The sequence below is a fragment of the Lolium rigidum genome, chromosome 1 (genome assembly GCF_022539505.1).
Source record: "Lolium rigidum isolate FL_2022 chromosome 1, APGP_CSIRO_Lrig_0.1, whole genome shotgun sequence".
Lineage (NCBI taxonomy): Eukaryota > Viridiplantae > Streptophyta > Magnoliopsida > Poales > Poaceae > Lolium > Lolium rigidum.
Window position 1 is genome coordinate 51,811,491 of NC_061508.1, and position 27,823 is coordinate 51,839,313.

The 27,823-nt window shown below is 44.5% G+C and overlaps 2 protein-coding genes across 2 annotated transcripts; one reads left to right on the forward strand and one right to left on the reverse strand.

Moving 5' to 3' along the window:
- Positions 1–8,720: 8,720 nt before the first annotated feature.
- LOC124685339 (aluminum-activated malate transporter 9-like) lies at positions 8,721–12,442 on the forward strand. Its single transcript, XM_047219685.1, has 6 exons — positions 8,721–9,120; positions 10,254–10,391; positions 10,487–10,756; positions 10,924–11,060; positions 11,153–11,299; positions 11,381–12,442. The coding sequence occupies exons 1-6, from the start codon at positions 8,736–8,738 to the stop codon at positions 12,056–12,058; spliced, it is 1,755 nt and encodes a 584-aa protein (XP_047075641.1). The 5' UTR covers positions 8,721–8,735; the 3' UTR covers positions 12,059–12,442.
- A 1,101-nt stretch (positions 12,443–13,543) lies between these two features.
- LOC124707805 (aspartyl protease APCB1-like) lies at positions 13,544–16,881 on the reverse strand. Its single transcript, XM_047239503.1, has 9 exons — positions 16,532–16,881; positions 15,600–15,717; positions 15,249–15,472; positions 14,911–15,147; positions 14,325–14,478; positions 14,156–14,238; positions 13,947–14,061; positions 13,787–13,859; positions 13,544–13,701 (listed from the first exon to the last, which is right to left on the reverse strand). The coding sequence occupies exons 1-9, from the start codon at positions 16,879–16,881 to the stop codon at positions 13,559–13,561; spliced, it is 1,497 nt and encodes a 498-aa protein (XP_047095459.1). The 3' UTR covers positions 13,544–13,558.
- Between the last annotated feature and the right edge of the window lie 10,942 nt (positions 16,882–27,823).

The window sequence follows — 27,823 nt, forward strand, 5'->3', positions numbered from 1 at the left end:
CTTGCCTTGGTTTGGGAACTGGTCAAAGTGGTCTTCTTCTCCTTGACAGTAGACCTCCTCCTCCTCTTGATACTCCTCGGTACTAGCGTCTAAAATACGAGTACGGGATACACAATCATCACACCAAACTTATTTACTAAACTAAGCACACACATGATTTACACAACCTAAACTAGCATCACATATTATTGTTGGGTTGGTGGATGTGTTTGTCTTATTTAAGAAAAATAATTTCCTCTCATGTTAATCTTGAGTGTTATTTTCATTTATTTAGAGCAATAATTTCCTCTCATAATTCTATTAAGATTTAATTTCTCTCATGAATAATATATGACCTAGGTTGACCAAAGTCAACCTCTTCATACTTATCATTCAAGAAGATGGTTTAAATGAGGTGTAGTTCCTCATACAATTTAATCCTAGCATGATAAAGATTTAATATCATCAACAAACCATATGAGATTTATATGACCAGAGTCTCCACCTCATCTTGGATTGTTCATGACAAGATTTAAATGGAAGAAAATAATCCCATATGATTTACTAATATTTTTGGATAATAGTTTTGACTAGGAGTAGTCATATAGTCCTTTAATTTAACTAGGCCATGATCATACACAGTAAGCATGGCATATTTTTGTAAAAACAATTAGTATAAGTGTTAAGTGATTTATAGGAGTTGGAATTAACTTAAAAGCAATTGTGGTTGATTTTTAATAATTTTTCTAAGGCAGAAAAGTCCCTGTCTTGTTTATTTTCTCATTTAAATTCTATAATAGATCTCGGGTTCAAACCAGTGGCATTGTGTAGATAATTTCCTAAGGTTTTCAAATATATAAAATTTGTAAAATTTGGTGGGGTGGATTTTATTCTATTTAATTTTGAAAACAGCATCTGAGAGTAATTCCCTAATTTTGAAAATTTAAATTCAAACTGGTGGGCTTGGGCGGGAAAGGTTACTGGGCTACACAGGGGAAAAAGAGATGGGCCGGCCCAGTTCTGCGTCTGGCGCAGCGGGCCGTCTGACGGGCGGGGGCCACGCGTCAGTGGGTTTCACTCACCGAATCGGTACGCTGCGTGAGAAGCGTTGGATCAGGCGATGATCCAACGGCTGGAGGTTGTCGTCGTCGACGGCGAGAAGCAGAGGCGAGCGCGGCGGAGGTAGGGGGTCGGAGCGGCCGTCGGAGCTCCGGCGATCGTCGGGAGGGTGCGCCGCGACGTGGTAGTCGATGGGGAAACGCCTGGTAGCAGCGTCGCGTCCTGGGGTGGCCTCCTGCTCCGGCTTGCTCCGTGTACTGGCGGCGGCGGCGAGCTTGCGATTGGGGCTAAGGAGGGGCTAATCGGTGCAATTGGAGCGGCGGGGAGTGCTGTGGTGAGGAGGGGAAGTGATTGGCGTGCTTGGATTGAGTGGAGGCGTCCCCCTTTTATAGGCGCGGGAGGTGGCCGTGGGACGGAGCTAGGGTCGCCGGCGTCGTCGTCGGTCCAGGGCTGCGAAGGGGCAAGTGATGGGCTCGAAGTGTTGGCGACGTCCAGGCGAAGCTGTAGCGCTTGATTGCGGGGAAAACGATGCACTACAGCGGCGGTGAGCTTGATGGGAGCTCGCAGGTCATGGCGGATGATCGTGGACGCGCTCGTCGTCTGCGGCGTTCCCGCGGGCCAGGGGCCATGTCCTGGCGCCTCCTGGTGGCTTGGCGCAGGTGCTGACGAACGGCGGTGGCAAGTGGTGGCGTGGAACGTCGGGGCGACGTCACGTTCTGGCGTGTCCGTGGCGTTCGCCGTGCACGCTCTGGCATGCACGCGCGCGTCACTGGCACGTCTGGGCGTGGCCTGTTCTGGTCACTGCGGTGCACGAAATCGTCGAGGCTCGTGTCTAGCATGATCAGGGAAGTGAGGTGAAGCTAGAGGACATGGTGGCGTCGTGCTGAGATGAGAGGGGAGAGAGATGGCATGGTGTGGCCATGCCATGCCACGGCATGGTCATGCCATTGTCACTGAGAGCAAGTGGAGGGGTGGCACTGGTGCTGATGGATGTGGTGAGGTGAGAGGGGAGTGCCAGGGGTGCAGGGGTGCTCAGGTTGGACCAAGTCCAAGGTGAAAATGCAGTATGGGCTCAGTTTTTACTTCTGCCTGCAAGGTGTTCGATGTAATGCCCGCAAGAAAATATTTTTCGAAATTTGCAAATCTTTTTGGTGGGTTGCAATCATATATTATTTGGAGTGGATTGGTGGTGGTGGTGGTCAAAATGGTGTTGATTTGCAAAATCACATATTGCATATGATCTTCACTTTAATAAAAAGTCCTCACTTTGTTTGCTTGCCATTTGAAATAGAGAGGGAGTTTTGGGGTGTGGTCTTGAGCAAAGTTGTAGTCCTTGATGTTGTCTTGGATGAGGTGAAAAGAAATGGTCAAGTGTAGAAGTGAAAACTCAAAAACCAGGGGCTCCAAGTGAGTATCAGGCTAAAAATGGCACAAGTGACCATAATTGCATGTGAGCTCCTATTTGTTTCAAATTTGATTTGAAATGTGTTTGATTGTTTCCAAAGTTGTTAATATATGTTTAGTATTCATTTACACCCAATGGTGCAAACCAAAAAGGCCTAGATCAAAGATTTGCAAAAATGGCCTAAGCCTTATGTGTGTGTGAAATGTATTTTTACACTTTCTTTTCTCTTTTCTTTTTATTTGAATTGGGATGATCAAATGATCATTGCTAGGGTTTTAGAGTGAGAGAAAACACATAGACAAGTATCATGGCAATTGCACACTCAAAAATAAATAACAAGTGCTCTACATGCATGATCCTATATGATCTGAAAAAGTTTTTTGTTAACTCTGATTTTTGGATTCTTGAATTCCTCTCTTGTTCATTTTATTGAAAATTTGGGATGTTACAACAGTAAAGCAAAGCTCCATAAGCACCATGCAGATAGCATTGGCACTGGTATCAACAAGATTTTGCTCACAGTAAACAAGCCAGGGCCAGATAAATGAATACACTTGATAATCTAGCAGTAGCAGTAACCAGAACAGCAGCATAGGAGTAGATGCAAGCAAGTAATTAATACAAGCATAGGCAAGCTCAGGGCATATAGGAATGGCACAAACTCATGCACAACAAGACTAGAACAGCATAAGCATGGCCACCAGGCAGGGCTTGGTAAGCCAGAGCAGCATACGCGCAGCCACATCACGCACAACAGCAGCACACGCACGGCAGTAGCACTTACACAGCAACAGCGGCCAGTAGAGCCATACGACAGCAACACGGCAAGATCCCTCCATGAGGAGGAGCAGCCCAGCTCAAACCAGAAGAAGGAGGGGATGAGCTGAGAGAGAAGAAGAGAGGCGGAGGAGCACTTACAGGCGTGGCGAGCGAAGAACGTGACCATGGCGGCCACGGCGGCGCTAGGCCAAGCCAGGCCAGACCACGGCATCACCGCAGCGCCCAGCGCCACCACGGCAACGCCCACGACGGCGCCACATCACCAGGGGCGCCGACGAATACCATATCGCTGCGAGCTCGTGACCGCGTACATGCGAGAAGGAGGCGAACGGAGGGGGCGACGAGGGCCAGATCGACGCGGACCATCTGGTTCACCGTCAAGAGGCGGTGCTTTTGCAACAGACCGCGCCGCCGGAGTCGGCCCGAGACGGCCGGAATAATTCGGCGACAGCGGCGGTGACGCGAGTCGCCAGAGCGTCGAGGAGAGTGTTAGGGTTAGGAGAGAGGAGCGTCTACGGCGCGACTGGGTCAGGCTGGACCGAGCCCAATGGGCTGGTCCAACCTAACCAGCTCGGTGGCCTGACAAGTGGGCCCAGGGGCATTTTAGACTTTTCACAATTCCAATTAAAACAGAAACTTTGAAAATGCATAGAAAATGATATATAGCTCTAAAAAAATAATAATAAAATATGAAAAATACTCAGGATAAAATTCTCTATCATAATAAAATATAAAAAGGAATTTTTGAAGACAAACAAGATTAAGTCCAAATTGGATGATTATAATAATCATTTAAATCACACCTTATAGTTTCAATAATGAAAATCAGTCCATAAATTCATTTGGACTTCAAAAACACCTTGACAACATTTCAAGGTTGTATTTTGCCCTAAAAAAAGTATCCCTAAATCATTCTTAGTATTAACCTCTCACATGAAATAATAAAAACACCGGAAGGGGGGGGAACAACCCTAAAAGCTGAATCATGCATAATTGCTTCTTTAACCATTGCCCTTATCGGACAATGATGCTATTTTTCAGCAACAGAGGACAAGGGTCAGTCCACACCATCCAACTGCAACACTTTGCAGTGTTCAGGCAAGTTCATCACTTGCTCATGTCATTTGAGTATTTTTATCAAATTACTTGCAAAGTACTATGTTTATCACTCTTGCATAAAAAGGCAAAACCACTATTTTCATAACTATGAATATGACTATGTGGTTGGCAATGGAACCATGGAATGTGTTGATATGGTGGAGGTTCCATTGCAATGGGTTTATATCCATCTAGGATTAAACAAAAAATGTCGTCCAGTGATTCTTGTGCCGTAATACCAGTGTTAACCATAAGATCTGGAGTGGGACGGGGTAGTCAATTGTATTTCCACCTCTCGTTCATCAACGGATGCGCTTTACCGTAGACACTTGCATTCCAAGGGGACAAGCGGTGAGGCTGGGGAGCCCTAAGTCCCCACAGCATTGTCCGTAGTACACTTGTCGCCCGAGGAGCAAGGGGTGAGGTTGGGGAACCCTAAGTCCCCACGGTATTGCGGTCTAGGATGGGTTGCATCTACCGGCGAAGGAGTTTGGTTCGATCCCAAACTGTTGTCGTGGTCGGGGTCCATCCTTAATTGGTATAAGAGGACCAGCGAGGACCCAGGGTCGGGGATGCAACAAAGGGTGGGTGTTCGAGGTAGCGGAGGAATATGATTGACTAGGACCTTATACCGGGCCTCACACCAAAGGAATTGTGGACGGGAAAGCTGCCCGGTTGGCACCAAGGTTAAGATCTCTTATGTGTAAAGCAACACACCTCTGCAGAGTGTAAAGAATTGTGACCAGTCACTCCTTGTTCCGGGATTTGGAACTGTGAACGCTGCCGGAAAGGAACTCCATGAAGTTCTAGTAAACCGGTGAAGGCTGACGTACATAGTTCTTATTAATAAAAGCAACCTTTTGAAGAAATGGTTATCAAAACTTGCATGGTATCAGACTTTCTAGTCTGGTATCGTAGATAGTGCATTAAACACCTCTTTCCTAATATGAACTTGTTGAGTACGCTCATACTCATACCACTCTTAAATCCCCTGCTTAGACTGTCTGAATCGACTGGAGGAGGACAACGACGACCCTGAAGGAGCCGAAGTCATCGGCTATGAAGAACCAGACCTCTCTGGAGGTATCAAAGGGGTAGACTACCTCATAGTCTACGGAACCGGGGAAGGTTCCGGAGGAGAGCAAGCTTAGACCTACCGAGTAGTAGTAGTAGTACCCGAGCAGTACGAACTCTTAGTACTTAATTGCTCGAGGAGAATAAATGTATAACCTAGTAAGACTTCTATATTGTAAGTTAAGTTGGGTTCGCCTCGAACCCAGGAGTATCTCTCTTAGGACCCAAGAGGAGCTCCGAGATAATATGTACATATTGCTTGTAATAATATATGAATGAGTTTGGACCTGCTATGTTCTGTTGTACTACTCTGAGGGATGTAATATTTGCGGATTGGTACTTCGTGAATGTTATATCAACGACTGGCATAATACAACATGCAGTGGTATGCAGGGTCACCACATATTAATAACAAGGTTATGTCATTAGGTGAATGACATAATGGACACACACCCAAATGAGCGTAGCATAAGATCAAGTCATTAAGTTCAATTTGCTATAAGCTTTCGATACATAGTTGCCTAAGTCCTTCGACCATGAGATCATGTAAATCGCTTACACCAGAAGGGTACTTTGATTACATCAAACGCCATTGCGTAAATGGGTAGTTATAAAGATGGGATTAAGTATTCGGAAAGTGTGAGTTGAAGCATATGGATCAATAGTGGGATTTGTCCATCCTGATGACGGATAGATATACTCTGGCCCTCTCGGTGGAATGTCGTCCGATTAGCTTGCAAGCATATGATTGGATCATAAGAGATGACATACCACGGTACGAGTAAAGAGTACTTGTCGGTAATGAGGTTGAACAAGGTATGGAGATACCGATGATCAAACCTCGGACAAGTAAAATATCGCGTGACAAAGGGAATTGGCATCGTATGTAAATGGTTCAATCGATCACTAAGCCATCGTTGAATATGTGGGAGCCATTATGGATCTCCAGATCCCGCTATTGGTTATTGGTCGGAGAGGAGTCTCGACCATGTCTGCATAGTTCACGAACCGTAGGGTGACGTGCATAAGGTTCGATGTCGCATAAGTAGATTCGGAATATGAGATGGAGACCGAAGTTTGTTCGGAGTCTCGGATGGGATCCAGGACATCACGAGGAGGTCCGGAATGGTCCGGAGAATAAGATTCATATATGGGAAGTCATTTTCCGGGGTTCGGGAAAAGTCCGGTGTTTTGACCGGAGCTTCTAGAAGGTTCTAGAGGGCTACCAGTGGGCCCACCACCCCGGGAGAGGCCACATAGGCGCCACATGGCATAGTGGGTCCTGCCCACCATGACATGTGGGCCCAGGCCGGCCCCCCTTAGAGATAAGATCTATCTCTAGTTTAAATGGTTTAATATTAGAGATAAGATCTATCTCCTAAAATAAAGCGTTTAAATTAGGAGATAAGGGGGAAGACTTGGGGGATGAGTTTGCCCCTCCCCATGGCCGGCCAAAGGGATGGGTGGGCCCTAGGGGCCGACCCCCCACCTATATAAAGAGGGGTGGGGGTGGCCGGCCAAGGCACCCCATCCATAACCCTAGCCGCCACCTCTCCTCCCTCCTCTTTCTCTTTGCTGCGGCTTAGGCGAAGCCCTGCAGAGATTCTCCTCCACCACCACCACCACGCCGTCGTGCTGCTGGGATTCCGAGGGGATCTACCACACCTCCGTTGCCCGCTGGAACGGGGAGAGGAAGGGCTTCATCGACACCGTACACGCGACCGAGTACGGAAGTGCTGCCGGATTGCAGCACCGGGGACGATCGTCTACATCAACAACGAGATCTGATCTCGTAGGCTTTGGTAATCTTCAAGGGTTAGTATCTTATCAATCTCGTTGCTCCGATCCTGTAGATTAAATCTTGGGTGTTCCATAGATTATATCTTGGATTTATTCGTCTTGCAGTAGGAAATTTTTGTTTTCTATGCAACGAACCCCAACAGTGAGTTGTATGGTTGTAGATTTTATTTTCTTACAAATGTATGGGACTAAGAGATTTTTTGGATATAAGAAACATTTTGCACACATGCTATAACTTCTAAACCTGACAGAAGGAGGAGACCTTTGCTCTACGGGCGGGAAAGGTCGAGAAGAGCTGTTATATTTTTGTAAGGTTGTGTATGCCGTTCTCTTAACAATTATAAGGGACAGAAAGCCTTTTTGCACATAAAAATGTATACTATAATGTATTGGCTATGACTTCTTGAATCTTATAATTGGTTGATGAAGTTGACAATCACGGCAGGCTAAAAGAAAAGGAAAAAAGAATAAGTATCCAGATTGACAATTGGAAAAAAAATAATGGATAGAGAGAGAGCGCTCGCGCAAGGACTTTAATGTAGGATATTTGTGCACCAACTCGTGTCTTCTAAGATCAAAAGCTCATATGATGCGATAATATCATAATGGATTTAGGGATAAGTGAGACTTTGTTTCCGATTTGATAGATATAGAAAAAGTATAAGCTGTTAATTTTATTTTATTGTGAGGTTACAGAGCTCACTCATAATAGTTGTAAGCATAAAAGAATGACATATATATAGCAAATACAAGAGAAAACTAGAAACGGGCGCACCCATCACTGAAATAAAAAAAAGACACGACATTCCGTTCAAAAAATAGACTGAATAAAGCGACGTTCGTGCGTGACTGCGTGCCAAGTGCCTCTAGATAAAAGAGGAGAAGCCAGAATTTTCAAGGGGCTTTCATAAGATAAGTATACTATATGTTTGAAGATTCACAAAGAATTTTTCATGTCAGGATATAGTACTCCCAGTTCACATGGTCCAATAATCATGCTAGGATTCCTGTTGGCCGATCCATTCCATGGGAGGTTCCTAAACAATGTCCATTCCTGCTCTGGTTTATGGGAAGTTTTCTTTTGATGTCCTTTCGATCGTGGAGATCTGCCTCTTGGGATTTTGGGCTTTTGGTATTTCCTGAGGCCGGTTCCTCTGCCTGCCCTTCTCCACTGTATTTAATCGCGAGATTATTAGCAGCGCAGCACCCGGTTTATGTTTCAGATCCAATAAAGCACGCAGCTTTTTTGTTGATGATGAGTGGAGTCTGACGCACGCAGACGCAGCTACCGGGGGCTTGTCTGGTCTCTCAAGCAGACCGGGACAGCCCAGTTTCGTCGCATCTCCGCAGCTTTCCGTGGCGATCGGCAGCCAAGCCAGCCACCACCAGTGGAGTCCAAGTCGCCGGGCCGGAGACGGCAGAGCTTGGGACTGCGACGGCCAGAAAATTCCAAGAAAACCACACTGCCGCCCACTGCCCAGAGCTCCGTCTCATCCACCACCGCAATCCCTTCTAAAAGAACCTCCCGCCGATCCGCGCCATGGCGGGGGTGCCGCCGGCGCAGCTGGGGTCGCTGTGGTCGACGCTGGAGGACCAGCGGGGCGGCGGGCGCGGGGACGTGCCGCTGCTCTCGTCGACCTGGAGCCTGCCGGGCGGCGAGGGGGCCAGCAAGGAGCAGGAGCGCAAGGGGCCGCTCCGGCGCGCCGGCGCCGCGGTGGCGGGGGCCTGGGGCGCGGTCTGCGACGGGGTCGCGGAGATGTGGGCGTTCGCGCGCGCCGACCGCCGGAGGCCCGTCTTCGCCGCCAAGGTCGGGGTCGCGCTAGCCCTCATCTCGCTGCTCGTCTTCCTCCGCGAGCCGCGCGAGATCGTCAGCCACTCCATCTGGGCCGTCCTCACCGTCGTCGTCGTCTTCGAGTTCAGCATCGGTACGTATGGCCGCTGGCTCCTCTCTCATTCTTCTGCGAGCCACGATTTGTTTGTGTATCTGCCGCACCGTTCTTGCTTGCTTGCTTGCTTAGAGCACCCAGGGTAAGCTTCTGAACATTCTTCGCGACTTGATCCACTTCTTTATGCTAGTAAATCAGTCTCTTTTGTATGCCCCGATGCATCAGTGCGTGGAGCATAGTCATTTCCCTTGCAATTCCGATCTGATTTTTCGGATCGGAAGCACCTGTTGCACTGACCAACACGCGAATCTGACGGGCATGCTTGAGATTCGTGAAGTATCATCAGTCCATGTCAACGTCGTCTCTGCCTCTAAAAAAAAAGTCTACCGGCTGACCTTGCATTATTGTTGTTGATGCCTGAAACGTGCACGCTGCTACAGAATTTGGACATGACCCGGCGATAGATACATTAAGATAGCTGTTTACTTGAATAATTATGTGTGTAATTTACATCGTTCTGGGCCACCGTCTGGGCCAGTTGCTTTTTCTTTGGGAAAACGTCATTAATTTATCTAAGGGTGGTGGAAAGTGCCACAAAATCTTATTTTTAGAGATGTCACTTGGGACCACATTGATTTTGGGCCAGTTGTAGAATTTACTAGTACCATATGAAATAGTAGACAACCCACAGGAGTTAAGAAACGAATGTTGTTTGGAGGGGAAACTAAGCAAAGGCACCTGTAGTTCTAACACATTGATCTTGGGCCAGTTGTACAACCAGCAACTGAAGAAGTCTACTGTATTCTGTGATGTTGCTTGCTGGTCTTTCATAATATCATTGTGGTGTAGAGTAGAAACCAAACATAATGATATGTCATCTCTAAAGTTAAGTTTTTGTCCTGCATATTTTTTTTCCTTTATCCTCAACCTTATTACAATGAGTGTTGGCAACTGGTTAGTTCTTACCAACTGGTGAAGGCTGTTTTTTTCTCCTGTAATTTTGCTGGTGCACAACTGCACGTAACACCATTTCGACACGGTTATTTATCATGTCTTTGTCTTACATGGATCTCATTATGGAGCTCTGTTTATTCTGTGTTAAGTTTTACGCTGTCTACACCTGCCAAAAAATGTGTTATTGCCTTTCGTTAATTTGGTGCACTATTATTCAGGTGCAACATTGAGCAAAGGTTTCAACAGGGCATTAGGAACACTTACTGCAGGAGGGCTTGCTCTAGCAGTTGCCGAATTATCCAAAAACTTGGGGGCATTGGAAGAAGTGATTCTTATTATTAGCACCTTTACTGTTGGTAAGCATTTGGGGCATGCAGCGATTGCTTCCTGGCGCATTTTGTACAAGTGTATCTAATTTGTAGTCTAATCCTGTTATGTTTTTTGCTGCTAGGTTTTTGCACAAACTTGATAAAATTACACCCAAAGATGAAGCCTTATGAATATGGATTTCGTGTATTCTTGCTGACATTCGTTTATGTCATGGTCTCTGGGTACAACACGGGGAAATTCACTGACACGGCTGTAAGTAGATTTGTATTGATTGCTATTGGTGCTGCTGTCAGTCTCGGAATCAACATTGGTATTTACCCAATCTGGGCTGGAGAGGATTTGCACAATTTGATTGCAAAGAATTTTGCTGGTGTTGCCAAATCCTTAGAAGGTATAACTCTCCCATCCCTAAACAGTCATGCTTAGAATCATGTCATATTAATATAAACTTTATATTTCTTGAAAAGGTAGAAAAATATTAGTTGCGGTATTGTTGTAATGGAGTAGAGATACATCTGATTTTTATGTCTTTACTGACGACTTGGCTGTTCACTGTAGGCTGTGTCGATGGATACCTGAAATGCATGGAGTATGAAAGGATTCCTTCAAAAATACTTACATATCAAGCTTCTGATGATCCTCTATATAGTGGGTACAGGGCAGCTGTTGAGGCATCAGCACAAGAGGAAACTCTGGTTCGTTGTTGCTCTAAAGCTAACACTTCTTGTTTAAGATTATCTCGCCTCTTCTGTCAAATTTGACTCGGTTCTTTTCTATTTGCTCCTAGTTAGGTTTTGCTATATGGGAACCACCCCATGGCCCTTACAAAATGATGAGCTATCCTTGGAAGAGCTTCACTAAAGTTGGTGGAGCATTAAGGCATTGTTCCTTTGCAGTTATGGCATTGCATGGTTGCATTCTTTCAGAAATTCAGGTTTGCTATTATTGTTTTCTCGACAACCTGTTGAAGTCCTGCATTTATTTCCTAAACAAATATATATTTGACTTTTTCTAGGCACCGCCAGAATACAGAAGGCTTTTTATTTCAGAATTTCATAGAGTGGGCAGAGAAGGTGCTAAAGTGTTGCGCGAGCTTGGAGACAATGTTAAGACAATGAACAAGTTGAGATCTTCAGATATACTATTTGAAGTCCACTTGGCAGCTGAGCAGTTGCAAAAAAAGATTGATGAGAAGTCATACCTCCTGGTGAATACCGAAAGATGGGACACTAGCAAGCGAGCTGAAGGAATCAAAGATGCCATGAATGGCACCGGTGTCGTGGCAAAAGAAAATAAGAATGATGTGGTGGAACCTACAATAGCTGATCAAACTTCGGCGCATCATTATAAGAGCTTTGCTGCTAGTTCATTTCTTAGCAGATATGATTCACAATCAACTATAGACGGTTACAGGACACTACTAGCTTGGCCTACTCGAAGATCATTCCATCCAAACTTGCCACTTGAAGACGAAGAGTCAAAAACATATGAAAGTGCAAGTGCTTTATCCCTGGCCACATTTGCCTCACTTCTAATCGAGTTTGTTGCCCGGCTACAGAATGTTGTTAACGCATTTGAAGAGCTGAGTGAGAAGGCTAATTTCAAGGATCCTGTGGAAGAGCCTGCTGCAGTTAGCACAGGTGATGGTGGGATTCTCCATAAAATATGCAAATCTCTTGGACTGAGGAGTTGACATTGACAATGACACTTCAAGGTTCCTCCATCTGAAACCTTGGCACTTGCCTTTGTCATCCAGTTTTGTACAATAATTTGGGACCAAGACATGTGTATAATACTGAACTTGTGTATAAGCAATGAGAAGATTGCTGGCTGTATTGCTAATGGAGCACATGTTTACTGCCACTGAAGTGGTCAACTATGGTAAAACTGTTGATCCATGTATTTCTATAGTGTGTTTAAGCACCCTATAAATAGTGTGTTAACTCTGATTAATCAGCTAGTTGGTAGTTACATGGGAAGCTCATGTATATTTCGTGTAACAAGGATGTTTTCTTGACCTACTTGATTGGAAGGTAGCTGTGTTGTAGTTTGCTCATAAGTCATCATAGTGCTTTTCTTGTGATCTTACTTTCAATGCATTGCTGTGCAACATTGCACTGTGCTCAGAGTTGTGGTGTTGCTTTCCATGAGTTGGTGTGGTTTGTTTCGACATGAGACTTGTGTTGGTTGAGTTAACTTTTATGTCTAGTCTTCTTGCGATATTCCATCAACCAAACTTTTGTTTCCCCTACGGTAATACTTTTTATATTAAACGCAACACCACATACAAGTAGCCCTAAGGGAGGCAGATTACATCACGGGGGGAGAAAATGTCTCAGAAAGTTTAAAAAGATCACACAAAAATGGTGAGGAGCCATTCAACAAGAGGTTGAACACAACTAGCCTTGACCTTATGCCTATGAAGAAGGACATCATCCTGAAACCCGATTTTCTACCTATTAAAGGAGGCCGGTTTACTGTTGAAAATCAGCTATTTTCGTACTTTCCAAATGTTCCAAGCAGCGCAAGCAAAAATTTCCATAAAGCATGGTCCTCCGAATGTTGCCCTGGTATGTACAAAATTTCAGAAAAAGGCCTCGAGAGATCCCAATGGATGTGCAACAGAAGCCAACAGCGTCTAGCAAAGTCACACTCAAAGAAGAGGTGGTCGCGAGTTTCAGTAATATTTCTGGTGCGTAGTACACAAGCAGGACCAGAATCAAGGTGCAATTGCTTACGTAGCATTAAGTCTCTAGTGTTGAGCCGATCCATCAAAAGAAGCCAGGCAAACACTTTAAGTTTTGGGAGGGATTTAGATTTCCATCAACCAAACTCCTGTATTTTTGTAATAAAATATCAAAAACAATAGATCATCAATCACATATCTACTCGATTTTCATTGATATGCTTCACCCCTTAGTCTTACAAGTGGATGAGATACTCTACAACATACAGGTGTACATAACTCTGCTTCTCTGGTATATATACAGCAGAGAAAAATTACAGGTACTAAGCTACAGGCTATATATATTCTCCTCTCTTTTCCTTTTTGTTTTCCTATCCCCTGTTTAACTATATCCATTATATGATTATGGCAGCTTCAGATGCAGAACTGCGAGTCGAGAAGACGAGCACATCTGTGCATGGTCAGACGAATTCGCTTGTGATCTGTCTTGTGATCTGTCTGTGACATTTAAAGAAGTTGACTGTGCAATGCTCTTGAAAGGAAGGAAGGAACTCTGCTTTCTTTCTGTGGCCTGGTGCAGTCCGACTGAACCCATCCCATCTGATTCTCGTCATTGTCATACACAACCAACTTCCCACGGAGAGAGGCGTCTGCAACAAGCAAAGAGAAAGGTAAGCTTGACAGAGATAGTAAGTGAAATGAGGGAAATATGCCAAGCAGATGACCAGTTGATACCTCCAATTATTATTGTTGATCTGTGGCCAATCTCTGTTCCATCAAGCACCCCTAGGCAGACATTGCCTTTCTCCTGTAAAAGTCCCAGGAAAAACATGATTGATGAACCCGGAAGAGGAAATGGTGTTAAAGATGTTACTCGCTGTGCTTGTGAACTTACACTGATGATCAAGTAGTTTTCAGGAGAAATTGTGAATGTTCTTGGGATCACGAACCATCTTTTCCGGAATTGCAGTTCCAAGGGCTTGAACAGTTCCTTCACATCATCTACAGACCTGAGGAATGTGCAATGTGGAGGTGTTACTCTACATTCCAAGCGATTGAGAAACGACTGATGTATTAGGTATTCAACAGATGCCATCACATTACCTCACTGGGAAATTAGGTTTCATGCAGAAAGGTAGTGTTTGATCTGAATCATCATGTACAAATCCTGGTGAGACGTCTTCAAGCTGTCGAGATACAAGATAATAACAAGCAATAAGTAATATAGAACTGAACTCGATTAATATGATGGAGAGTTAGTACAAAAACTCACCGAAGCAATCAGGTTTCTGTATATTTCACGTGGGAAATACGTGTACGAGCTCCCGCTATCAAAGATCACTTGAGTCAGTTTCCCTGCCTGCCGTCGCACATTAAGCTCCTGACCCCCATAGTTTACTTTCTGGACTTCTGTGCTGTACACGTTCCTGACGGTAACAAAAGGCAAAATTGCAGTCATATATGTATTCCAACTTGAAGGAAGTGAAAGTCCCTCGCAAGAAAAAGGAAGTGAAAGTTCTTATAATGGATCAGAAAAGTACAATGTTTGCATGGTAAAGGGAAATCTGTGTCACGGAGTGATGCTATATATACTGCTATGGCTATTGTAAAAAAAAGGTTTACTTGATTTGTGCCAACAATGCGAATGTTAGAAAGAGTAAAGCAACATTGCAGAGAAGTTTGGGAATTTTTTTTCCATTTGCAGTTTGAGTATTGAGAGCGACTGTAATTTGTTGAGATTCTGAGATCAAAGAGAGCATGTCGTATCTGCTGAAGATGATGCAGCCTATTGGTATCCGAAGGAGAAACGATTGCCAGATATGAAACTACTATTCTTCAAACAAAAGGAGGGGGCTTACTCTGGACCATTCCGGATGGGAACCCATGTCATTCCCCATCTGGGAATGTACTCGTCACCAAGGAACATATAGCCACTACTTGTGGGATCCGCGGGGATACAATGGCCAAAAACATTGGAAATAATCCCTTGGTTGGCCAGCTGGGTAGGAAGGCTTATTGCCCCATTGCTAAGGCCAAGGACTCCATCAGTACCTGTTGTTGAGTCCAAAAGCTTTCCTTGCTGATCATATGCACACCTAACAGACAAGGTACCAAAACGGCAGTTTGTTACTATACAGACAACGCCATCCATGTCTGAACATGCGAGAGGGTCAGTTATCGGAAAGTCGAGCCATACCCGAACACAAAGGGCACAATTTCCCTTTCAGCATCTGCAGTGATCAGTTGCATACTATCTCTTGCAAGCACACCGGCAGAGGAGCTTCGATCCGCATATGCGATCTCGTATTCACACTGTTTGCAAGTGTCGCAGTAATTCTGGTTGCCTTGCAGTTCCTGGCACAGTGAGTCCTTGGGGTGAACCATGTTCCCTTCCGAAGGCTTATACAAAGGATGAGGCCCCTGTAACAAGATAAGATGTTGATTGCATAATCAGGCTCATGATGAAATACTGGAACTTCGATGCCCACAGTAATTGCGCTGCGACGTAGCTGAATTCTGTCAAGGTGTGATTTGAAATGGTGCGCACCTTTGTGCAGTTGGTGCAGGGCGCGTCGCACTGGATCCATGTGAGGTCAGTCCCGGTGTCAACGTCGAGAAAGTAGGGTCTCGCAGGATTGCCGATGTTTATCGAAGTGTAGTACCGCCTGCATATCAATGGTGGAAGAACAAACAATGTGATGTTAGTATGTAGCAGAATTCTCTCTCAAAAAAGTACTATGTAGCAGAATTCACTGCATTCTGAATTCTGGTAGGTAGCAACCGCAAATAACATGACTTTGCCGAAAGATCAACCAGAAACTGTAATCCGAAGACCAACTGCCGAGCTGACTTTGGGAAGTGGAGTATAAAAAGTCGTGTTATTCGTGTTGTAACTGCCAGCGACATGCCTGTCTAAATACAGACCGTTTCTACAGTTCCGAACCTCAAATGGTTCCGTTTGAATACGTCGACGGTCAAAGGTATACCCAACCCGACAGCACAAAAGCGCAACACTCCAAAGAAATCCCTATTACTACGCAAGTGGCTAGTTTAGTAGTTTTCCAAATCGCTGCAAGGATTCAGCAGATTCCTCGTGTGAAATAGTTGCAGAAATGTCATACAGTACTCTGTTTCAGAAAATGAGATGTTCCTGCTACAATGATTTATCCAAACATGCAGCATGTGTGGAAAGATCAAGCTGCCACTGGAAAATAGCCAAATCGAGAGTGAAAATTCTAGAGGTTTGTGGTTAAACTGAGAAAAATTGTTGAAATGCGAATTGGGAAAACAGAGTAGCTCCAAGAAGGAACCAATGCCCTCCCGATCATCGAAGGCATCCATCGCCCTTTACCCACGGAACCAACCAAAGCAGCCGAAAGCCAAGAAACCAATTTTGTTTTCTTTGCAGAATCCAAGCAGCCATAAGTAGCGAAACGGCGGTGTTTCGTGAAACGTGAATCGAATTCCTACAGCACGAACCTCTCCGGGATCGCCGCCGTGGAAGCCTTGACGCCGGCGCCCGCGCCGGCCTTCTTGGGGTAGAGCGGCAGCAGGAAGGACGACGACGAAGCGCCCTCGGCGCTCCATCTCCAGCCTCCCCCCCAGAGCCGGGCGGCCACCTCGGGGGAGTAGTAGTGGAAGCGGTAGCAGTGCCCAGCCAGCGCGAGCGCCGCGAGCACCATCACCGCCCTCCACGCAGCGGTCCACCTGGACGGCGACGGCCCGTCGTCTGCCTGGTCGTGATGGTCCGGGAGGGCGATCACGAACACATCGCCATGGCCCAGCTCCGGTTTCTCCTCCGCCGACAGCAGCGGCGACGACTGTGCCATCTCCGGCGGCGAGCTAGCTGGCTAGACTAATTCTTGTGAGCGAGAAGGACGGGGGCAGGAGGAGGTGGTCGCCGTACGTCGTGGAGAGGAAGGCAGCGCGCGCGCGTAAGTTGGAAGTGGGAGCACGAGCACGGACGGTATATATGCGGTGGCGTTGGGTGTTGGCTTGGTCTGGGTTTGGTATATTACTGCTCGCTCGCTCTCGCCGCGGGTTTTTGGATTCCTGCGACTCCGGTAGGGGAGAGAGGAGAGAGAGAGGTCCTTTCCGATGGCCGGCCAGCCCGGAGTTCGCGAACGGCAAAGCACGGTTGACTTTAACCGTAGCAGCGGAGGGCGGAAGGGGGAAGTGGTAGTGTTTTGCCTCGTCCGGCTGTCCTTATCATTGGTCGTGGCCGCTTCCGTATGATCCCGACGGCGGCCGCGCGCACTCCCGCTGTGCCCGTGCCGTGGCGTGTCGACGGTGGTGGACAACTGGATTGTGCCACACAGGTGTGCGTTCTCCGATTCACCGGTTTCCTATCATCTATTTGGAAATTTTGGTATGATTTAGACCCGTCCCGTACCCCACCCCAACCCTAACCTCTCCCGCACACCACCCTCCGCCGCCGCTGCCGTCGGTAGCGCCTCCGGGGCAAAGTCTCTCGGGGCGTGGCGGCGGCGGGGGGCCTTCCTCATCGCTGCGTGGTGAACGGCGACTGGATCCCACCTCCTCGACGCATGGCGGAGCAGGCGCGCGTGGGATGGGCGACGACGACGGCGGTCCTCCTCCCGTCGGATGTCCCCTGGCGGACCGGCCGGCGCGGTTGGGATGGGCGGCGCTGCGGTCTCCTCCTCCCGGCGGCTCCCCGCAGCACTCCGGCAGGGGCTGGTGGTGGGCGGCGGCCAAGCCCTCGGTCTGCACCATGCCATCCACCCCCGCCTCTCGTCGGTGCGTGGAGGCGATCTCGGGCTTCTTCCGCGACACGAGGGCGCCCGGGGCAGCAGCCTTGGGTTCGACGGAGGAGGTGACCTCTTCTTCGCCGGAGAGGATCGGCCTGCGGTTGGTGGTGGTGGATCTTTGGTCTATCACCGCGATCCAGCGATGAGATGGAGGAGCATGGAAGCCGACGATGGTGTTGCTGGTGGAGGGTTGGGTTTGCCAGCCCGGGATGGTCGCCGACGTGGGGGTCCGACCTGAATAAAGGCGGCGGTCCTAGGGCCTCTCTTGCGTGAAGAGGAGGACCTACCGGAGGCCTGGACTCGTGATCTGGCCGGAGGGTTGAGTTCCGGAAGGCTCCGCCGGCGGATGTAACAGTGCTTTGCCTGGAGTTTGCTGGATCGGAGGTATTCGGTCGTGCACACCCATGCGTTTATTCCGGCCGTTTGGTTCTGGAGGGAGCGGCGTGAAGCTCTTTTTCTGTGTTGACATCAAGTGACTATGGATCCATGATGAAAGTCGGAAGAAGAGAATTTCATGAAGGCCGGAGGGGAGGACTAGCTAAGGGAGGTTCAAGTCTCCGCGCTATTGAGGGGCTTGCTTGGTGTCCGGGTTTCACAGCAGCGGTATGAAAGTGAGGGCGACAATACAGGTGAAGTGCAGAGTCCTACCTTTCAAGGTGAAAACCCAAGGTCTGGCCTTAACTGGTTGTGCCTGGTAGTGACATTGGTGGAGGCATTGTTTTGAGAGCGGGGACTATCTTCAGGGTGAAAACCTAAGATTTTTGATCGGGCGACGACGGTGTTTGAGCACTGTTCCCTTCTTGGAGGCGTCGTTTTTTTGGAGAGTCTGTAATTCAGGTATTGTCATGGCGGTGGATGTATTGCTGTTGTTAGGCCCGAGATACTGTAACGGGACTTTTGTTTCTTTTTTCCTTTTTTTTGGCTGTATGCATCCGTAGTGGCATTAGGGTGGTGCGTTGTTGCAGAGGCTGGGTGTAATTGGTATCTCTTGATATTAATATATTCCCTTTATCGAAAAAAAGAAAAATTAGGAAATTTTGGTTCACTATATCGAAGATTTGGTTCGTTATAATTAGGTTCTAAAATGTTTTTCCCGTATGGTTTCGTTGTATTTACGGATGGCTCGAAAATGAAGATTCTAAAATGATAAGTATCTCGATAATACTACGCTCTGCGAACAATAACCATATTTTTCGTCGCAAGGACGATAAAGCGCTAAGGTAATAGAGTCCTCCACACAAAATGCACTACAGAAATGGCGCAAGGTGCCGATGGCCGGAAACCCTCGGCCTAGCCACAACGGGACGTCGGCGTAGCTCCTCGGCGAAGATCCTCCTCGGCAGAGCCATGTGAGATGTCAGCGTAGACCTAGCCATCGGCGTAGCCCGTATACGCCGAAGGCCAGGATGGGCCCTCAGCGTCTAGACCGTCAGCGCAGGTCACGCCATCCGTTCGCTAAAATAAAAATAAATTAAAATATATTTTTTTCAAATTTTTATTCTCTCACATGGATCATTTTAAATCTACCTACACTTAATCTTAGGTCATATAACACTCATGATCAAACTTCCCAATTTGGCCTCACACTACTCTAGCGCTAGCATATTTTTAGCTTCCATTAAAGAAACAAAACATTGTTGACAATAATACCTTTAGACTGTGGTATGAAAACTCTTTATTATACCAAATTTTAAAAAATTTATTTAAATAAACATCAATGGTTAAGTAATAATAATCTTTATGCAGAATGTAATTATTATTTTTTATTTTTAAAAAATATAAATTCTTGAATTTCTGGCAAAAACTTTCCTGCTTTCATATTTCCATTTGGAATTTGAGAATCTAAAAAATGGCAACCGGGTAAACTTTTTCAGATAATCATTTTGATATTTTTTTCCAGACATCGTATGGAAAAGATAATGCCATTTTACTGAGAAATAAAAAAATTGCAAAAAAAAAAGTCGAAATTCAAAATTTTTAATTTCCCCTAATAGTAGGTTGTGTAACATACAAGAATCTCAAACGGTTTTATTTTTTGAACTTTTTATCATTTTCCGCCATTCCGTTGATACTTTAAAAGGTGATCCGGGGGAGGGGGTGTGTCATGTGTGTGTGCGTGGAGGGAAAAAAAGTTCAGGCCTGCACCGAGGGTGGCCGTCGACGCCTTGCGCCTTTTTTTTAGCAAAAGCAGTAAGGAAGGTCCTTACTGCGCCATTTTTCATTATATAATAAAGTTATTTACAAAAGGACAGATAAAGTTTAAAAAAAGAAACAGCTCACAAAAGATCCAACCAATCCTGCATGCCCTCCTTAAGACTAGGTTTGGCTCTATGAATAATTTCAGCAAAGTAGCTTTTAAACATTGCCACACAGGCATGAAGATTTGCTTTCATGCTCAAAAATGATCTTGTTCATGTGATTCCATAAACTCCATGAACCAAGAATAACAGATTCATTAAAGTAATGAAGTGTCTTCCTCTGTTTTCCATCTGCAATCATCTCTAGAAGGGGGAGGTCATTGTTCCATTCATGGTTTAGCTTCCACCAAAAGCTTCTATTGAAATCACAGTCAAAAAAGAGATGTCTCACATCTTCAGTAATTTGCTGGTCACATAGCACACATTTATCACATTGGACAAAAAAAAAATGTTTTCTGAGCATCATCTCCTTAGTGTTGATTCTATTCTGTATCATTAGCTAGTAAAAGAATTTTTGCTTGGAGAGCACACATGACTTCCAAATCCATTTGAAAACATCACAGACTTTGGGTGCATTGATCATACGTAGGTAAACTTTCTTGGTGGAATAACGATCTCCACCCTCTTGCAAAGACCAGTGATCAATCTCTGCACCATCTGTACCATTCCTGTAGATAAAAGAAAAAAAATGGGAGGAGGCTATGCCGAGGGCAACCCTCGGCGTAGCTCTAAAGCCGTGACAATGCCATCACGACCTGGCTTTGGGGGGCGTGTGTGCAGGCCTACGCAGACGGCCCGGTGCGTGGTGGGTAGCCGTTGGTGTAGCGTTACCTACGACGAGGGTGTCGCTACGCCGAGGACTCTCTTGGTGGGCTAGCCTGGCCGGGTCATACGTCGACAGTTCCGACTTTTAGAACACATCTAGCTGGCCCAGACTTGCATCACGGCGTGCTTTGCGACATCGTTTGGCTATGTTCCAATTAATGCAAATGACTAACGTATTTCGGTGGAATCTACATGACACGAAAAGTCATTTTTTATCCTAGGCACCAGTGCTCTCACCGTATTAAAAAATTCAAAAATTATATTTATATATTTTAAAAAAATTATATAACAAAATTCTAAAAGGAGCTGATGATGTATCCCACTAACATGCAAAATCTCAATTACAAATATCTTATTTTCTGGGCTACACAAAAATAACAAAGTCTGTTTTTTTAGAGTTAAATCACTATACTCAGATCCACATATTTGTTATTTTTGTGTAGCCCAAAATACACATTATTTCCGGTTGAAACTTTGCACGTTTGCTACATCATGATTTATTTGCAGATTTTTCGAAAACTTGGAAATATGAATTTTAATTACTTTCTTTGAAAGGGATCACAGGTGTCCATGTGCACCAACATACTCTAATACAACCATAATAGGTGATAAAAACGTCAAAAACTGAAAACATCAAACAAAATTGTGTGGTATCTTCAAAGAGGACTAATCATCGCCAAAGACAACTTTGGAAAGTGTAATTCGCGCGAACGTCCAACGTGTGTATTTTGTCAACACGGTGAGTCTATTAGAAACTTATTGTTGAAGGGAAAATTCACTAGATCTATATGCTCATTATCCAAGTAAGTTCTACCTTACACGCACCACAAGTAGCGTTGCTAATATATTTTGCAACTAGCTAAACGGTGTGGATAATAGGTTTTAATTACTTATTAGGCTGTGAGCGTTTGCCATTATTTGGTCGTTTTGGTTATGCAAAAATGATAAGGTATTTAATGATAACAATTGATCTCTCGTGCAGGTTATCTACCAATGCACAGTGTTGATCCATTCAAGATTGTCTGTGATCTTCGGATTGGTCCTCCATCATCTTAGTGTATTTACAATTTTTGAGATGACTATTTTCTCTTCGTTCTTATTTATATTTTTTGGTTCATTTGAATTTGTGTATCAATATACATCTTATCTATGCAGAAACTAGATGTAATGTTTATACTGTTTTGAAAGTGCTACATGTATGTTCCGGCGCCACTGAAACAGGAGATAGATTTTGCTGCACCTTCGATTTCACTAAAACATTAAATGTGTAGTGAGTATGCAGGTATATATGTATTCAATAGGAGGAGTTTTCAAAACATGGGTACACCAGATGCAAAATTGAAACACAAATAAAAAAACACTATATTTTCTGAGTGCTACCAACTAGAATATACTCGGCCTAAAAATGGCACAGAACATGAATTATTCGGCGGTGGAAGTTGAGTCTGACTCCCTTGAAGTCATCCAGTATTGTACGGGAGCTGAAAGAATTTGGAGTGAGGCCACGACAATCTTTGCTGAGATTATGGCTATGGAGGGAGTATTGGTATGGTCGAGTTTAATCATTGTTGGAGGGATATGAATAGAGTAGCTCACGATATTGCTAGGTTTAGTTTCAGCTCGAGAGCTGATTGTAATTGGGTCGAGGAACCCCCTAGCTTTTTTCTACAACCCCTCCTCGATGATGTAACGTACTTGTGATTGCGAGGCGGCAAGTTTCTTACGCACTCTTTTCCTTCCAGGATACCTAAGGGGGCTGGAAGGTTTTTAATGAGGCGGCTTGATGACCGAATATAGTGGTGAGTTTTCAAAAAAAAACTAGAATATACTTGCTCTGTTGCATATTTCTTGCCATGATTTTGGTTTAATTTTATACAAAAATCATGGAACCAAAGAGTACTACAAAAAGAATAAAAATTTATGGCATACATTATGCATGTAGAGAATGTATGCAGATACATGTATGAAAAGTTTCAAACTAAAAATACAAAAGTATGTATCTTGTGAAAAAGAAAACAAAGTGTTCCATGAAGAGCATCAGGCTCATATTTTTACACTGAAAAACATCAATATTTAATTTATTTTTCTTTTTTTACGCCACACACCACCGTACTTTTAATTTAAAAAATACGCGAGTAAGTATCAAGGTATTATATATATTTCGATAGGATTTCAAACTTTAAAATATGATCCTTAGGATTATTTAAAAAAGGCCCAACTATACCCATGTTACCTCTCTGTTTGGATGTTTGTATTAGGCTTGGCATTGCATTGGACGTAATATCAATATCCTGAGATATTCACATTGAGATCAATACCAATATCTTGATGTTTAGATATTTTGTTTCTTGAATTGATACCCTAGTTGAATGCCAAAACCTGTTTGGATGGTTAAAGTGATGTATCGGCGGTTCTCGCCCCGTCCTGCTCGGTGGTGCTCGCGGACAAAAGCTGTGAGCTAGGACGGGTCGATTCAGCAGGGGAAAAGGGAGGTCGAGGTTGAGGGAAATGGCGGGAACACCGGTGGTCGCCAGGAGACACCGAGGGAAGGGCATGCGACGGAGGTACAGTTCTCAAAATGCATACGCAACTCAATTTGCCTAGGAGGACGGCACTAGGTCAGGGAGTCGGGTTGGGGAAGAGAATGTGTGCGACTTCTCTTGATGCCAAGTGATGTCCAGGTGGGCTTGATTTTCGGGAACGGCCTCTCTCCATAGCAACCGGGCAGGTCAATATTCATCCCGAATACCTAGCCCCAATGTCTAGTACACCCAAACAACTTAAATTGAGGTATTCGGCTGTGAATGGCCCAATATCCAATGTCAAGCCTCAATACAAACATCCAAATTACACAGCCTTGGGTATTTTGCGAGAACCTAATAAGTATATACAGAGTACCTAGATCCCGTGGTGTTTTTCACCGGAACCTATTTTTTCTGAGGGAAAATTTTCACGGGCACCTAATCACCCAAGTGTTGCTTCGTTCTTAAAATTTGTTCTTTTATGCGAGAACCTAAGCGTACAGTTGACCACGACATGATTTTTCTTGGACTTATTCAAAGCTATTAACTGAAATATTGTATCCTATAATTCAGGTATATAACACTACTGTATTATCGGGAGGGGGCGTTGTTGATTAGCTTGGTCGTTCTTGTACGCGCATACGATGCTCTCGCCTGCCCGTATCATTGATTTCTTCTCGTGGGCGGCTTCTACTTGGCATGTCCATACAGACTTGGGGTCGTGCAACGTAGTTGATGGCACAGCGACAGGGTTTTGGCGATGCTGGTCGCTCAATTTCATCCACATAAAATACACTATTATGGGTTTGTGGACTTCCACGCCGGAGTCCGTGCATGCATGGATCTCGATTAATTAGGTGCCAATTCCAGGGATGAAAAATTCTTGCAATTTGGCACTTGACCGTATCTCTTGCATGCGATCAATGCGTCTCTGGCCACGTTTTTCTATTCTTCTGAAGAAAGTTTCCTGGTCACGTCATGGGGGCGCATATGTAAGCCAACTTCCATGGCTTGATTGCATGATTGGATAGCATGGACTTGGACTTCCTTGCACACATTTGGGTGGATCGAGGAGGAGCCGATCATGTAGTGGTAGATTAATAAATAAGAGGAAGCTTGTAGGTATGTTGAGGGTACTATAGCTTGTCCAGTTGCTTGAGATTTGCGTCCTAAGCAACGTAGTTAACCCATCATTGTTAGCAGCGACCTTATTTTATTTTGGATGTTAGCTAGGTGCGGTTTGTACTATGCTTACCTTTTTGGGATTTGTTACAAAGGCACGATAAGAAAAGGTAGGATTAATAACATATGCGGCGCGGAGCTAACACACAAAACCTAGATTGCAGACCTACTGGCCAAAAAAACAAAGCATAAGGGAGAAGAAACATTTTGGGCTATGTCTCATTTTTGAATTAAAAAAAGAAGACACATTTTGGGCATCAAATTATTGTTCAGGTTTAGATTTGGCGTGTAAACTCAACTCCCTCCGTATGCGAATAAGTGTAATTGTAAGTTTTCTTCTAAGTTAAACTTTCAAAAATTCGACCACTTTATAGGTAAAAGTGTCAATATTTATGAAACTTCATTAATATTGTTAGATTCGTTTAAAAATGTAGTTTCATAATATACCAATTTGTATCATATATGTTGCTACTCTATTCTACAAAGTTGTGAAATTGGGAAAAACTTACTTTACATAAAAGCCAAATACACTTATTCATGAACATAGGTAGTACTTCATATCCGTTTTTTGCGAAACGAGGGCCAAAAAAGGCTCAATTTATCCAATAATAAGAAGATAAAGAGTTGCCCATATTTTTAACAAAAAGGTATGAAAACCATAAAAAGAACACACTTTACTATGAACACAACATGCGCACAAACCCTCAAACTGAGAGCCGTCGTTGAGGTTATCCACCAGTGTTATCTTCGTCACTCCACCTCGATCTAGGTACTATGACTTCATCGAAGAATGTCCACCTAAGAGGTTCCCACCACATCGGCCTAGTGAAGTCCACGTTGACCCATGCCAAAGTGTGAGACTAAATTTGTCCAATTTACCATTGCAAGGCGGCTCTAGATGACAACCGCTACCTTCATGTGTTAGCCCTGGCTAGCCAACACAAATAAAAATATCGTAAGAGTTACCCAAAAAATGACGAAAAAACATCTTCTGAGTTTAGAATAATTGTAAATAATTAGTTAAATAAGTGAAAATGAATTTTTATTGACAGGCAAGGAAATAAAAATGGAGAATGTGGTCATCTCTAATTTCATGTTTTTTAGAATGACACTTCAAATTTTCTTGAATTATCTCTATTTACAAAATTCTCATATTTTTTAGTAATAATCTCTCTAATTAAGAAATCCAATGCCGTTGCAGACAATGCCGTTGTATGTAAGCACCAGAGATAGTTCGCTATATTCGACAAAAAGGGACGGATCACTTTGAGATAGTAGCGGCGTCGATGAATTATTTGGCCTTCTATATACGTAGTACGTACGCACACATAGCGGCTGCAGGGTCAATTTCAGCGAGCCCCTTTGAGTGCCGCGGAATCAACTGGCATGGATCCAAAGAGTGCACACACAACAGCATCGATCAGCACAAAGAGCACACGGATTTATTGGTCCTGATTTCCTGAACGCTGACGCTTAACCCTCTCCCTCACCAACTAAAGGCGGCAGCTCGCCGCGCGCGCCTCGTGCCTTGCGAGTCAGGGTCAGACCAAAGATATGTTCTTTTATATATGATGATCTTCAGACCAAGTTCTGCTGGCTTCTTTTCCATACATCTTTTGGTAGCAAAGGAAGATTTAGTGCACCGAATTAATTTCCTTTTGGATTGTTTTCTTATATGTATATACCTCGATTCCGTGGGAGTGGGATCTTTATTAAAAGTGTAGTAACCTCATATGTAGAAGCATTTCTTTTCGTTGTTGAAGATGCATGCTCCACTTTGCAACTTGCATATACCTCTTCGAGTTTCTGCAAACTTTCCGCGGTGCAGGTTCTGTTTGGTAGCTCAGTATTTATAAAACCAAAGAATCCCTACTGGCCAAGAATTAATACACAGTTTTTCTCATTCAGAATACCTTCTCCAATACTAAAAAAAATAACAGTTTTAGAGATACTTTGGTGCTTGAAACTGCAATATTATTGGTTAGAGCCCAATACCTCAAAGTATTGTAAGCTGTAGTATTTTTGGAAACCACGGTCTTATGACAAAAAAAAATTACTGCGTTGCGAAACGCACCGGCAACCATGTTTGTAAATTTTCCTGTACGATTTAGGAAGTCATGGCATTTCAATGCTGCCCATCCTTTTAGGGATTTGTTGATTCATAAGATTTGTGTAGGAAATTATGTAAAATTATGTAAGATGTGGATTCTATAAAAAAGAAATCTACATGTAGCTGTCTGATTCATGAAGAAGTAATTCTATAAAAATCTTGTAATGCAAATCCTATAGGAAAAAAAATCTAGGCTCACACCTCGTGAAAAATTTCTTTGCTACAATAATTTTTTTTTCATATTTCTATAGAATTTAATTTAAGTAGGCATGACATCTTAATCTTCTTGGAGGCGTCGTTTTTTGGAGAGTCTTGTAATTCAGGTGTTGTCTTGGCGGTGGATGTACTGCTGTTGTTAGGCCCGAGATACTGTAGCGGGGCATTTGTTTCTTAGTTTTCTTTTCCTTTTTTTGGCTGTGTGCATCCATAGTGCCATTAGGGTGGTGCGTTGTTGCAGAGGCTGGGTGTAATTGGTATCTTCTTGACATTAATATATTCCCTTTATCGAAAAAATGACATCTTAATCATATGCCTTTCTACGAATCAAAGAAGGCCTTAACTCCTACGATTTTGGAACAATACCATTCATGAAAACACAGGCTAGATCAACTGTCTTCCCTCTGCCGTCATGAATCTGTTGCCAAGTCGGTTTCAGTGCAGTCTCTACCTTTCCTGCTCCTTTTTCTCTTTGTCCAAGTAGATCGCGCAAACGAATCCGTCGGTGGTTATCGCCGCACAGGACTTACGGATCAGTAGCCTGTACATCGGTGAGCAAAGCCGTATGTGGCAGAGAATCGCACATACAGCCAAAGGATCATCGAGCACAATCTTCACGTACGCGCGCACGTAGGAGAGCGTATTATGAACATTACATATAGATACAACCTGCCCAAATTCCAGTCATGTACAGGAAGAAGAGCATCCGTCGTCGTCCTCTCGATCATTTGGCAGGTTTCCAAGTTGGGGTCGCGTGGGTACCAGGGCAGCGACAAATGCAGTTGCTGCCTAACAAGACCGGTCGACGACGACGATACATCGGACAGAGAAATTGAGAATCATAGATGCCTACAGTCCAGTCAGCGAGCAGCCAAGCATATACTGCTGCACTGAACAGCAAACGGCCGGCCAGTCCTGGAGCACCAAACAGTCGGTAGGCATCCTGCTGG

Excerpts from the sequence above, each read along its gene's own strand:
- LOC124685339 (XM_047219685.1), top strand. The coding sequence starts at position 8,736 with ATGGCGGGGGTGCCGCCGGCGCAGCTGGGGTCGCTGTGGTCGACGCTG. Across the intron at positions 10,392-10,486 it reads TATTAGCACCTTTACTGTTG|GTTTTTGCACAAACTTGATA; the intron begins GTAAGCATTTGG and ends TTTTGCTGCTAG. Across the intron at positions 11,300-11,380 it reads GCATTCTTTCAGAAATTCAG|GCACCGCCAGAATACAGAAG; the intron begins GTTTGCTATTAT and ends GACTTTTTCTAG.
- LOC124707805 (XM_047239503.1), bottom strand. The coding sequence starts at position 16,881 with ATGGCACAGTCGTCGCCGCTGCTGTCGGCGGAGGAGAAACCGGAGCTG. Across the intron at positions 14,239-14,324 it reads ACAGAAACCTGATTGCTTCG|CTTGAAGACGTCTCACCAGG; the intron begins GTGAGTTTTTGT and ends GTATCTCGACAG. Across the intron at positions 14,062-14,155 it reads AAACCTAATTTCCCAGTGAG|GTCTGTAGATGATGTGAAGG; the intron begins GTAATGTGATGG and ends CACATTCCTCAG.